At 40.2% G+C, this 13,692-nt stretch overlaps 1 protein-coding gene across 4 annotated transcripts in view; it reads right to left on the bottom strand.

Moving 5' to 3' along the window:
• Nucleotides 1-12,684, bottom strand: part of phldb3 (pleckstrin homology-like domain, family B, member 3) — a 28,925-nt gene extending 16,241 nt beyond the window's left edge. The window contains exons 1-6 of one of the 4 annotated variants that reach the window (XM_034201188.1): nt 12,159-12,684; nt 6,147-6,240; nt 5,003-5,142; nt 4,683-4,793; nt 3,857-3,994; nt 3,485-3,613 (exon numbers count right to left, since the gene is read on the bottom strand). In XM_034201188.1, the coding sequence (XP_034057079.1) occupies nt 3,485-3,613; nt 3,857-3,994; nt 4,683-4,793; nt 5,003-5,142; nt 6,147-6,159 (531 nt within the window). In that variant the 5' untranslated portion in view covers nt 6,160-6,240; nt 12,159-12,684. Of the gene's footprint in view, nt 1-3,484; nt 3,614-3,856; nt 3,995-4,682; nt 4,794-5,002; nt 5,143-6,146; nt 6,241-11,125; nt 11,289-12,158 lie in introns of those variants that run through there. The other 3 variants (XM_034201187.1, XM_034201189.1, XM_034201190.1) reach the window with 3 other exon arrangements.
• Between the last annotated feature and the right edge of the window lie 1,008 nt (nt 12,685-13,692).

Genomic DNA, 13,692 nt, shown 5'->3' with positions numbered 1-13,692 from the left:
AGTATCTATGTTTATTATAACATTTTCTGCGTGTCAAAATGAAAGACAACCCACACACCTATCAATCATCAAACCGTGGGGTCTTAATTCATTACGTGTTGATTTCTATCAACGGGGGAGTACTTCAGGAAAGTCGACAGAGCCCCCCTCTGGCGGCTCGTGGAGTACTTCTTGACCACAGAGTGTGATTGATTGATTGATTGAAAAGTGTATTAACAGCTTGTATATTGGGTACAGTACAGTACAGCTCAAAACATACAATTGTTAAGGGGATGCAGACCAGAGAAAGACTTTCGTCTTGTTTACATCAGGGTCCCCCATTTCCAATTCATCATATCATTTAAGACATATAAGACATATTTGACATACAGATGGCTTATTTACAATTTACATACAGGTGGTTTTTTTTACATACAGATTGCTTGTTTACAATTTTCATTTTAGATTTTGTTCTAATACATCCTAACCGGACATTTAAGACATACCAAGTCTACAGATATACAGTTAGTAACAGAGTCTAAAATGCGAGTATATACATAGATGGGGGGGGGGGGGGGAAGCTGTCCATTGAACGACAGGTTGAGATTTGTACCATTACCGGGGCCAGTTTTGCAATGCTCTCCCCCGAAGGTGCTCTTTAAGAGAGGTTTTGAAGGTAAGTATAGTTTTACTTTCCTTTACAGTTGTGGGAAGAGCGTTCCACCTTGATGTGGCATAATTGCGAAACGTGTATTCCCCCTTTTTTGTGCCAAATCTGGGTTTCACATGATTTGTGGAGCTCCCTCTGGTGTTATGATCATGGTATTCCTTGACCTTTGGGAAGAATTTTGACATGTACATGGGTACCATAGTGGTGTAGTGGATCTTGTAGACCAGGCCCATTGCAAGTAGCTGTACTCTGTCGTCTACTCTAAGCCATCCTAGGTTGTCAAAGTGGGCAGAGGTGAGGTGGGTTCTAGATGAAAGGTCAAGCAGTAGTCTGACCAGTTTATTTTGCGATGTTTGAAGTTTTATTTTTAGCGCCTTGGAGGTGCTATGGTACCATGACGTGCAAGCATAGTCATAGTACCCTTGAATGAGTGCTCCTGCCAGAGTTTTCAGGGTGTTTTGTTTACCAGAGAGGAGATCCGGTATAGGAATCTAGTTCTTTGATTGACTTTTTTTATTACATTGGATGCCATTTTGTCACAGGAGAGGTTTGCCTCAAGAATAGATCCTAGGTATGTAATTTCCTTCTTACTTGTGACAATAATGTCGCCCACTGCAACTGAGAAGTCGTCGGATTTGCTGAGATTATGTTTCGAACCGAAGAGAATGGACTCTGTTTTACCCAGGTGTAATGATATTATTATCGGCGAGCCAGGTGCAGATTCTGCCGAGCTCGGAGCTGAGGGTTTTTTCAACCTGCAACCTGTTCCTGTCAGAGACCAGCAGGGCTGAGTCGTCCGCGAACAGGAACAAGTTGCAGTCACATGCTGATGACATGTCATTTACATAAATTAGGAACAGTAACGGACCTAATATGCTTCCTTGTGGAACACCACAGCTCACTGGGAGGGGGGGGGACAGAGTACCGTTTACCTCCACCATCTGTTCTCTCCCCTCCAGGTAGGACCGCATCCAGCTCACCGATAGTTTATCAAAACCAATTGCTTTTAGCTTGTCAATCAGAATGGGGTGATTGACAGTGTCGAAAGCCTTTTGTAGGTCCAGCATCACCATGCCGCAGTACTTGCCCTCGTCCACCTCTTGTTTGATGTGGTCGCTCAAATAAAGAAGGCATGTGTCAGTGGAGTGGGATGTTCTACAGCCAGATTGAAATTCATAGATTAGTTTCTTTTCCGCGAGGTACTTTTCGACCTGTTCATATACTATTTTTTCCATGACTTTCGAGATGGACGTAAGTATAGAAACAGGGCTGTAGTTGCCTGGGTCCAATTACGCATTTCAGATTACGCACATAACCTGCGTACCAGTTATGTGTTACCTGTACTACAGCAAAAGTATTCTCCGTCGGGACTTCCTGCAACAACACCACGCCATTATCAAAGATGTTCTATTGAGAAGACGATCACTACGTGACAAACGTTTTCAAAACCGTGGCTACTGAAATCAATCTTACTAACTGCTGTCTGTGCAATTTACTCCGCGCGAGTTGGCAGACTTTATTTTGCTTACTTTAACATCATTTTTCATGGTGGGGCTAAGTCATTTCTTGGTATGGGTGTAGCCTACCCAGCCTACCCTGGCGCTGCTACTGGTGGCACGTATTGGGCGGGCCATTCTGCACATGCGTTAAATGCGTTAAATATTTTAATGCAATTAATTCAAAAAATTAATTACCGCCGTTAACGCGATAATTTTGACAGCACTAATATATATATATATATATATATATATATATATATATATATATATATATATATATATATATATATACACAGTTGCAAGAAAAAGTATGTGAACCCTTTGGATTCTCCACACATAGCGTTGTGTGTTCCTTCCAAACAACTTAACTTTGGTTTCATCTGTCCACAGAATATGTTGCCAGTAGTGCTGTGGAACATCCAGGTGCTCTTTTGCAAACTTCAAACGTGCAGCAATGTTTTTTCTGGACAGCAGTGGCTTCCTCCGTGGTGTCCTCCCATGAACTCCATTCTTGTTCAGTGTTTTACGTATCGTAGATTCGTCAACAGAGATGTTAGCATGTGCCAGAGATTTCTTTAAGTCTCTAGCTGACACTCTAGGATTCTTCTTCACCTCATTGGGCATTCTGCGCTGTGCTCTTGCAGTTATCTTTACAGGACGGCCACTCCTAGGGAGAGTAGCAACAGTGCTGAACTTTCTCCATTTATAGACAATTTAACGTGGAGTGATGAACATCAAGGCTTTTAGAGATACTTTTGTAACCCTTTCCAGCTTTATGCAAGTCAACAATTCTTAATCGTAGGTCTTCTGAGAGCTCTTTTGTGCGAGGCATGGTTCACATCTGGCAATGCTTCTTAAGAATAGCAAATTCAAAACTGGTGTGTATTTTTTATAGGGCAGGGCAGCTTTAACCAACACCTCCAATCTCGTCTCATTGATTGGACTCCAGGTTGGCTGACTCCTGACTCCAATTAGCTCTTGAAGAAGTCTTTAGCCTATGGTTCACATACTTTTTCCGCCCTGCACTATGAATGTTTACATGGTGTGTTCAATAAAAACATGAAAACATATAATTGTTTGTGTGGTATTAGTTTAAGCAGACTGTGTTTGTCTATTGTTGTGACTTAGATGAAGATCAGAACACATTTTATGACCAACTTATGCAGAAATCCAGGTCATTCCAAAGGGTTCTTTTTCTTGCAACTGTATATTCACATTTCATAAGCATTAAGGGGTGCAAGTCCAAAAGGGGTTAGTCTCAACAGGTTTATGAACATGACACAATGTCGCCTTTTCTTTGGGTTTCTTCATAGATGGAGAGGCTGTAGCCACTGACCTGCTTCAGCTGCAGTGTGAGCCGTTCTCTCTGGCTCTCTGGCTGACTGGGGATCAGTTTCTCCTTCTCCTCGAACCTCCCCTTCAGCTCTTTCACCCTCCGTCTTTCCTCCTCCAGACTCTCTCGCTCCTACAGGGAAGGGCAGTGAAGCAGGAGTAAAGTCATCACCTCAACTTTTCAAAGCAGAACAAAAAATATTTCAAAAGAGAGGAAATCAAGACAACGATGTCTACAGAGTTTGTTCTGCAGATCATTACTGAGCACACACATATGAACCATGACACAATCAGGAGGTAAAACATCACAAAAGCACAAAACACATACAAGTTTGTGACCAATGAAATATGTTTTTTTAGCTGTATTGCATGATACCTTTTGTCTGTCGGTTTGTCTGTGCTTCCCCTTCCGTCGGACCTCCTGCTGTAGAGCCTGCAGCTTCTGTGTGTGTCTGTGCAGCTGAGAGTTCTCCGTCTGCAGCTCTCCCTGCAGCAGGGCGATCTCCAGCTGCAGCTGAAAGGACAGGAGACGCCGCTGAGCTGAATCATATTGACCACGGCTTGAGCAAGTCACAGATATGCATTCCTTTACCGTCACTGTGTCGGAGTTTGCTGAAGTCTGCACATTCAGATGTCCAAGTCAATACCATCGAAATTATTTTAGAGTTTCCTTTAACACTCAGTTTCGGTTGGTTATTTGATGCAGCAATTGTTTGTACTAGAACCCTTTACATATTGTTTAATTTGTTTTAGGACTGAAATGTATGATGATTATATATTGATTCGTCTGCAGACTATGTTCTCAAAGATTCCTCTATTGTAAAAGTGTAAAAAGTAGCAACAAATTGAAGCAAGCCCAAGGACAGATCTTTACATTGCTTTTCTGCCCAACCAACTGCCCACAACATATTACACATTAGAGACAAAGACAACTCAATGCCAAAGTAGTGTCATTAAAACTTTAAAGTAGCTATTCTTTATCTAGTCAATCATTTATTTTCAGTGATCTTTCATATCTTTTTGGTTCAAGTATGCAAAAGTAAGCTACTTGGCTGTTCCATTTCAGGATTTCTTAAAATGCTTTAATGATAAAACTTTTGACAAATTATCCAATTGTTTCAGTTTGATACATGAATAGGATGAGAAAAATAGATGTGTTGGTGCCTGTATTTGATTGAGCAACAATTATGTTAGATGCTCACTTCAATCTTTAGTTCCTCCTTCTGTTGGTCGATCTCTGTGATTCGCTGTCGGAGCATTGAGGACGACGGCAGGACCCTCAGTGAGCCCAGCTCCAGTTTTTTGACACAAGACTGGCATTGGGGGGAAACAAAGTATGAAAGTGTCAACATGGAGGCTTTACAACAGTAAACGGTTGGGTCTAGTAATGTGGCGTGATTCATTGGTTTTAAAGCATTCTTTCTTTGGACAAGCAGGATCTAGAGGGGGCTTTCATACTCCCCACATTGTTACAACATTAAAGGAGCAGATCACCTTCATCAACAACCTTTCACTCACTTACCCTCTCACTCTCCGTGCTGCTGCTCTCTGTGTCTGACTCCGCCCCAGAGGAGGCGGGGCTGTGGCCCTCAGCCACTCTGGTGATCCACGGCAGCCGCTGCCACGGGCTCCTGGTGCTCTCCATGTTATGTTGGGGCATTTCTAAAGAGAAGACAAGGGGGGAGGGCAGTTCATGAGAGCTACTCACTTTTGTGAATATTGTGGTAATCTAATCTGCTGCACGGTTGAAGGTGTATCAGGGATCAGATGACAGGTCTCAGTAGGGGATTTCACAGCTGAGTAGGGCTGCTCAATTAATCGTATTTTAATTGCAATTGAGATTTTGGCTTGCAATGATTATGAAAACAACATAATCGAAATAAAAGTTTTTGTTTTTTTATAAAAAAAAAAAGAAAAAGTATTTTTTTTTATTGGTTTTTCAGTTGAATTATTATTATAATTTTTTTTTTTCAATAAATGGATGTTTTCAAAGTAAATGGATAATTGTTTTTAATAATCGTGATATCAATTATTGACCCAAATAATCGAGATTATGATTTTTGCCATAATCGAGCAGCCCTACAGCTGAGTAGTGAGGACTTTAAAACACAGAAATGCACCACCTGATCCAGAAACCTGTCACTGATGGAGTAAACACCTTATAGTAGAGGAAACAATAGTGAAAGAGAGGGGAAGGTTCAGGGTGTGGCGATGTTTCAGGGTCTCCAAGGGACTCTGCTGTGTGTGGACAATGGAGTGATAAATGACAGTTGGGAGGCTTTTGATGTGCACCAGCAACGAGACGGTTTATGAATGGAACAATTAATGAAAAACTACAAGGAGTTCCACATATGTTGGAGCAAATAAGAATAGTCTTTGAAGTACTTTAATGTCATACTTTTTTGTTCTGTATTTAACATGCATGTCCATTTACAAGACAAAATATCATTGTATAATGTTTACATTGTTCTACATCAAAGTGCTTCCCAACTTTTGGGAATACGTCAACCTAAAGACCTTTATTATCCTTGTCTCTTTATTTTATTTTGCCCTTTAATCCTCTACTATTGTGTGGTCTCTCTGTACACAAAACCACCAGAAGCATGCACACATGCACAGGCTAAAACCAACTTGTGGGAAAATACTTTTGATGCCTATTGTCCAACCTTTTCCCACCATCTCCCCTCGCCCTCTGTGCCCTCCCTCTCTCCTTGGATCCAGACCTTATTAGGCTGCAGGGAATGCAGGCGAAGTGGAAGCCTAGACATAAATATACAGCAGAGATGTGAGTGAGGGTTTCCAAACAACGACTGACACACTGAGACACACCGAGAGAGAGATTGGAGAAGGGGGAGGCATGGACAGAGAGAGAGGAAATAGAAAAACAGCAGGAAGTGGAGTGTTAAATGTCAAAGGTCAGTTCCTGGTGATACAGCGTATATGCAACATGCAGTTTTATAGATGCGGATAAAGAATACAATAATGTTCACCAAAGAAAAATATAAATATTTCTTATCCTGAGGATATTTCAAAGATGTGATTCCAGGCCGTTGGATAGCTCAGTGGTTAGAGCGTAAATCGCTGCCTGAGCTGGTTCGAATCCTGAGCCGGCAGAACATTAAGGCGATGACCTTCTGTCTCCCCGTTTCAACGCTATTGTGATTCCAACTCTTTACCGGTTGATCCTTAATATGCATAAACTTGGACGGTGAAATCTGCGCCTATAGCATTGTATTATATATACTGTTTATAACACTGTAGTTGTATGACTATTTATGGCAAGACAGTCATTCATGGTATATCACAATATCAGTTTTAGCTGTGAGAAAAAAATGCAACCCCCAAATTTCAAAAGCAGCAAAAAAAGCAAATACTCCGATAAACAGTTTTTATGCTGCAAAATTCAAGTTTCACCGATAGAAACGACCAAAATAATAATAATAATTTTTCATGACTTTACAGTCAAACACACACATGTTAATGAAGTTGAACTGGCAGAAGGCCGAACACTTCAGCGGTCAAATGTCTGGAGTAAAAACATATTCACGGTTTCAGTGCTGGTATTTCATTCCTATTTATATATATATTATGGATGAATGATATTAGACTTATTTTTGACCAATTGCTGAATCCAATATACACAAAACGTTTCCACCATAATTGCAGAGAACACTCTTTTTATGCATACTGTTATTTTGTGCAGACATACATTCAATGCTTTTCAAAATGAACAAATTCAATGGGAACAATGACAAAAAAAATAGTCTTTAACTTAAGTTCGATGTAAAACATGGTATATTCATTTTGACTATAATTATTATCCAACTACCAAATCGGAGGACATTAGCATTTTTAGCAATGCCAATTGTAAAGCCTTTCTCTGGCATCAAGACTGAACATGAATACACTATTTGTCCGGCTACAAAATGATTCTAGTCTGCTTTCCAGTAAAAGCTGTCAATATCTGGGAAAACAAAGCCGACAGAGCTTCACACGAGTTTTATCCAAACAAATATCAGGGCAAGCGCATGCTTTCTGACCTCCAGCTAAAGTCCACTCAGATACAACACTGGGGGGCCGAAAGAGAGAGGCATTCAGGAGTAGAGTCCATGCTTTCATGTTAACAAAGTGGTCAAAAGCACCAGAAAACAGGCTAAACAAACACATTGCACTGGCAAAACAAGAGATAGTGAGACAGTAGGAGACGGTGATAAAAGCAACGACTATGGATACAAAATCAGCATGGGCAGAAAGAAAAAAGAAGAGGGAAAAGTTCAGCTCGAGTCAGATCAAAGAACAAAAACAGACTTTTGTGACCAAAATAATTAGTCTTTAATGCTGGGAGGGTGCGCCTCTGGAGGATAAGATAGCAGACAGGGAGTGAACAGAGTGAGCATGTTTATGTGTGTGTTATGTAATGAGTTCCCAGAGATATAAGACACAAGATATAACCCTAAACTCTCAAAGTGAAACCCGGAGGACTTCAGGAGTCTTGCATCAGTCTGCAATGATCATTATCAAACGTAGATCAGCAATAACCAGCAACATCTGACTCATAAGCACACAGTGAGACCAGTGAGAGAGTCAAGCATGTTCAACAACACAGCAGAATGATTCTCATGTCAAATGGTCTCACTACGTGCTCAAATCAGCTAAATCTCTCTCTTTCACTTGGTTTCAGACAAATTAAATGACCCAGATAATAGTCCTTCAATAAGCTATGTGTTAGTAAATCCAGTAAGAACAATCAAGACCTTCACGTCAATTATGCACACTTTTCAATGCTGCTGGGTCTGGGTCTCTTTAACCGTAGAGATCCCATGTTGTACGGAGACAGTGTTCACACAAATACACAGTGTATGATCTTACTGCGAAACTTTAAGGCAGGAGATTGAGGTGTGTTGTGCTTTTCGCTGCTATCATATGACGCCTTGAGCCGCTACAACCTGATGACGTCATGTGGGCTATGTTCTCCAACTTCGTCCTGCAGAGCCACTGAAGACAAATGTACAAATCTAAGCATTTTGAGCACCAGGAAAAGCGCTATATAAATAACATGTATTATTATTACAACAAGTGTTCGCTGGTGGAGTGTCATTTGAATATGTTTATAGTTTCCCTTTGTACAGCTGTACTACGGTCTTAACAACATCGTTTTATGTTAGGCCTAAACTTACTCACATATCTAAAGATTGACTACTGTGTTTCCGAAACTGAAAACATATCGTATACTGTAATTCCCAAATGATGAAGAAACACACAGTAGCATTCTGAAATGACTGCCTGTCAGGACCCCTCATTTGTGAGTGGCTGAAAGGAATAGTGGAGCTAAGCATTGTTTACACATAACCATAAAGCCAACAGTGGCAACGGCTATATTCCACCAGCAACACACAGGACAAAAGAGCTGTGACGGTGGCCTACTAGGTGAGGAAGTGAATGCCGCCTACAGCCTGAGCATGTGAGCAACACTGCCCTGTTCAGAGGGGAGCTGTGCACAATGTTCAATTAATCCACAGAGGCCAGGCATGGAGGTCAATCCTCTCTTAATTCACTCAAATTGCTCGCTAAACTTATAATTTATTACATTTGAATGGATTTCTGTTGTAGAATTGAATTATACAGTCAGTTTGCAAGAGAGTGACACAGATAGACCAAGCTGTAACAGGGTCAGGGTCTAAACTGTAGGTTAGAGTGCACTGTAGTGTAAACAGAAGGGGGGGGGGGGTAGTGGGTTTACTGAAAAAATAACAATTTTTTTTGGCTCAAAATAGAAAGATTGATCCTGTCATTAAACTCTACTACATTTTGTTTTATTACTTTAACTTTATTTGCAACTTTTCATCTCGTGAAACTGATACTGTCTTCTATACGGATTACACAAGATAAAAGTTAACAGAGATTTAATAGAGAAAGTGAATTTATAATCTGAAATGTCTGTCTGTAACTTTGTCAAAGCAGTGCAGTTATAACAAAATGTTGCACTGGCCAAAAACAAACCCTTTTCCAGTTGTAGACAGTTGAAAGGTGAACAAATAAAATATTACAAATGTAAAACTGTACTTTAACCTCCTCCCAAGGGAAGTTTAGAGTAAAATATTTTCAGAGGATTAGTAAATTGTGAAATCAGTCATGCTCAACACAACATACAATGCATTGTACTGTTCTGTATGAGTGCTGCATCGCCTCTAACACTGAGTCATGACAGAGACCAGAGGGGCATTTACAAGCCAGATGACAAAATGCAGTCTCATCTCCAGAAGGCATAAGACCAAAACCAGCTATTAGGCCTTGAGAACAAGGAAGTCACATATTATTTGTATTGCTCACAATTACAGGCTGTGGTTTTAATCAAACAGAACAAAATCTCCAGCCTTTAAAACAACTCCTTTTTTTCAATAGGCGGCCTGCTATCAAAACATTGACACCAGTGTGTTATGCACACAATGATTCCAGGGAACATAAATCACTAGGGTCCCTTTTTTTAACACTTTCTTGCTCTGGTCCTGCTTAACGTTATGCTCTAAACAAAGGACAACAGATAACTTCTCTCTCTCATTTTAGAAGAATATGTTTAGGTTTCAAAATATTTTGCTTTGAGTTACAGAAACATATTGCTTTCTGCTATTCTATTAAAAGTGGGAAATAATGGCTATACAGCTATGCCTCTTTATGTGTTACATATGTGTCATGATATTTGTATGGACCTGCTCCTACACTAGAGCAAAGAGCATGCTGTCATTTGACAGATTAAGTGCTGTGGACTACAGCAACCTCTGGACCTGCTTGTGTGGCTCCTTCTGGCCCGCCGCCGAGGACCAGGAAGCTGTCGTCATAGAACAAGCAGTGTGAGCAGGAAAAGCAGGTGAGAGGAGCGAGTTTTGGCTTTCACCCAGCTGTCACCGGGAGGAAAAAGAGACAAACCGGACCTGACACTTGGAATGCTACGCATAAGAAACAAAACCAGTAACGCAGCTAGTTAAACTCAACTCGCACATGCAAGAAATACCATAAAAATGCACTTTTATTTCGTATTTTTCCTCTGGAAAATTAGCTGATAAGTTTATGTTGGTATGAACATCAACATTTCCCGCTTTAGGTGTTAAAGATTTTTCTGCAATCATTAGTTGTATCAATGTAAACCGGCTCAAGCTCCACTAGTGGAAATGGCTTGGCATTGTTTGGAAAAGGTAACATTAGTCGCAACACAATACCCACTTTTTGTTATTATTATTCATATTTTTTTAACTCCATGTTTAGCCGGATGTAAACTGTTGTTATTGTACAACAACAGGCCCACCTTCACTTTAGCAGCCGTATTAGAACTTTGCTTGAATAAAATGTCAATTGAAAAGAATTTAGGATTTAAATTAAGTACCATCAAATCAAATAAATAAAAAACATGAATCACTGTTAGATTCCAGTAGAGTTCTTGGATTCTCTGGGCTAATGAGGAGTCACATTTTGGTTTAAACATGTTGAACTAAAACGTGCAAATCAACAGCTTTTGCCAAGATTTCAACAATTGATCTTCTTAAATAATAAGCAACAACATCAGCAGGTAAGTTGTAGGAAACTAGATGAAGAACACAGGGGAAAAGAATAATAAAACAGAGTGCAAGAAAACTCACTTTCACCAACTTACAAAGCATATGAAGTGCAGAAATTAGGGTATGTTGTAAGAAAATTTCTCAGCACTTCAAATACTGCTACTGTGGGTGTGTGTCAGGACTGGTTCAACTGCACTGACAGATTCCTTTGGCCTGAGAAAATCTCTGGGAATTGTGATGCAATAAAAGAATGATCCATTAATGACAGACTGGGATGTAGGGCTCAGACACAGATTTGTCCCAGGGTGTGTGTGTGTGTGTGTGTGTGTGTGTGTGTGTGTGTGTGTGTGTGTGTGTGTGTGTGTGTGTGTGTGTGTGTGTGTGTGTGTGTGTGTGTGTGTGTGTGTGTGTGTGTGTGTGTGTGTGTGTGTGTGTGTGTGTGTGTGTGTGTGTGTGTGTGTGTGTGTGTGTCAACACTAGACGGACACTAATTAAAGGCAGAGCTCTCCAGACAGCAAACCCTCCCAACACAATTCAATCTCCCCTCACAATCCTCCCTGAACCCACACTCCCACCCACTCTGTTTACCCTGTGTGTGCTGATGGAGGGATTAAAGGTGAGATATCTCAGGGTCATTATAAACAAAAGGGTAATTATGAAAGCTGAAAGTTATTGTCATGGGATGGGACCATGTTTGACCAAAACAACAGCAGTCCAGCTGCAGTCCAGAGAAAGTTACTGTGTTCACAGATAAGGAATGGATGATATTAATTAATCAGGGCTCTGTTTAGGCCAGAGGGCAGGACATATCATAATTGAGTTTGAATCAATTGAGTTTTTTTCAAAAACATCCAAATGATAAGTTTCAAACAAGAAGGTAGTTTTGCTTTTGATTGCATTTAACACCAGGAAGTTGTATTAAATCCTATTGGGGACATAAGGAATTAAAAGAAGATATGATGGAGTCTCCAAACTTTCCCGTAAGAATCACAACAATGTCTACTATTTGAGCACCTCGTATGGGAAGTCATTTACAACAGGAACTATAGGGCTTTGTATTTGCTGTTTGGAGAAGTCCTTTTCGCTGACTTTATAAAAACAGACATTAAAGTAAACAACAGCACTTACCTGGGAAACGTGCTCCAGTTTAACGCCACCAGCTGTCGAACCTCCAAATCATAACAAAGCCGGAGGGAAATTTAAAAAAAATGAGACTCGAAAAAGTACCGAAACCTCACTTCAGCAAACTTTTAAGCGCTTTCACTTTCCGACACACGAGTCAGGCTCGCGTTGGGTTTACTGTAGCTCACCGACTTGGGTTGACAGCCACGTTATCTCCCCCTTTTCTGCTCTTTTAAAACAAATCTTCACCTTGTTGTAATCCCTCCCAGGAAATAATGACAGAGCAGTTTGAGCTGCTGCCGGCGTCAACAGGTGAGAATGAAGTGAGCACGCGGAGAAGGGTGACGACGGAGGCGGGGGCCGGCTAATAAAACTGTTTTGTGTTGTAGGCATAAATGAAGCCCCATGAGCAGACTGCACAGACAAACAGTCCCGTTCAAGTCCTGCACCCAAATGGGATTTCTATTCTGGGAACTGACGGGGCTTTCTCATTGTGGAGTGGCTCAGCTAAAGACTCATCCAGACCAGGCGTAATGCCAGTTCGCGTTGAAGTAAAAGGCCACTTAAATATGTTTCATGAGAAGCTCACATGGGAGGGTTTTAATATTAAAGTGATATAGTCAGGGGGGACTGAGGGTCAGGGTCAGTTGCATCATTTATATTTATTTTTAACATGGTTTGGAGGACAAACGTCATTTGGTCCAATCCTGAGCTTACAAGTGGAGTAGGAAGGGCAATTTTACATGGTTTAAGTATCAGTGGTGGATAATGTAGCACTAAAAAATACAATGTGGGGTAAAAAAAACGTAAAATAACAACAGAATTAGGAAAGGGTGATCATAAAACAATTAGAAATAACACTTTCACATAAAAAAAAAGCATAACAGGAATACCATGAAAATTACCAGGTAGGCCTACTAAAGTAAAAGTCATTAAGTGTGTTGACTTATGACAACTATTAGCCTTAACAATAAAGTACCAAAAGTACTATGCAGAATTTCAGAATAAAATATTATAATATAGAATCATATGATATTAATGTTATTTATTTTATTTTGTATTATTAGAATTGGCAAATTAACTAGTAACTTTAGTTTTCAAATCATGTAGTGAAGTGGAAGTATACATAGCAGAATATAGAAATACTATAGTAAAGTAGGCTATGAACCTACATGCAGTACTAGAGTAAATGTACTCAGACACTCCTTCCGGCTGGTTCTTTCTCGTGACAACCTCAGAGTGAATGTTGAGAATATTTCTTGTTTTTCAGGACTTTCAGACCTTTTGCTCTGCAGTGAAAAATACTCTTTACAAAGCAGTAGTAAAGTAAAATTAAGGGTTTTATACATTTTCATTACATTACAGTGTAACTCCTTACACACACATAGTTGGCGCAGGGATAAACTGTAAATGTGTCACTCTGCAAATACTATTGACACATGGATGGTCATAGCTGAGTAAGTATTAACTTCTGACTTCCAAGCTTTCCAGGTGCCAACTTAAACAAAAACCATGGCCGACCATGACAAACTGATGTTTC

Source organism: Gymnodraco acuticeps, unplaced genomic scaffold (genome assembly GCF_902827175.1).
Source record: "Gymnodraco acuticeps unplaced genomic scaffold, fGymAcu1.1, whole genome shotgun sequence".
In the NCBI taxonomy this organism is placed as follows: Eukaryota; Metazoa; Chordata; class Actinopteri; order Perciformes; family Bathydraconidae; genus Gymnodraco; species Gymnodraco acuticeps.
Note: the sequence above shows the minus strand (reverse complement) of the source record. Positions and strands in the feature narration are given on the sequence as shown.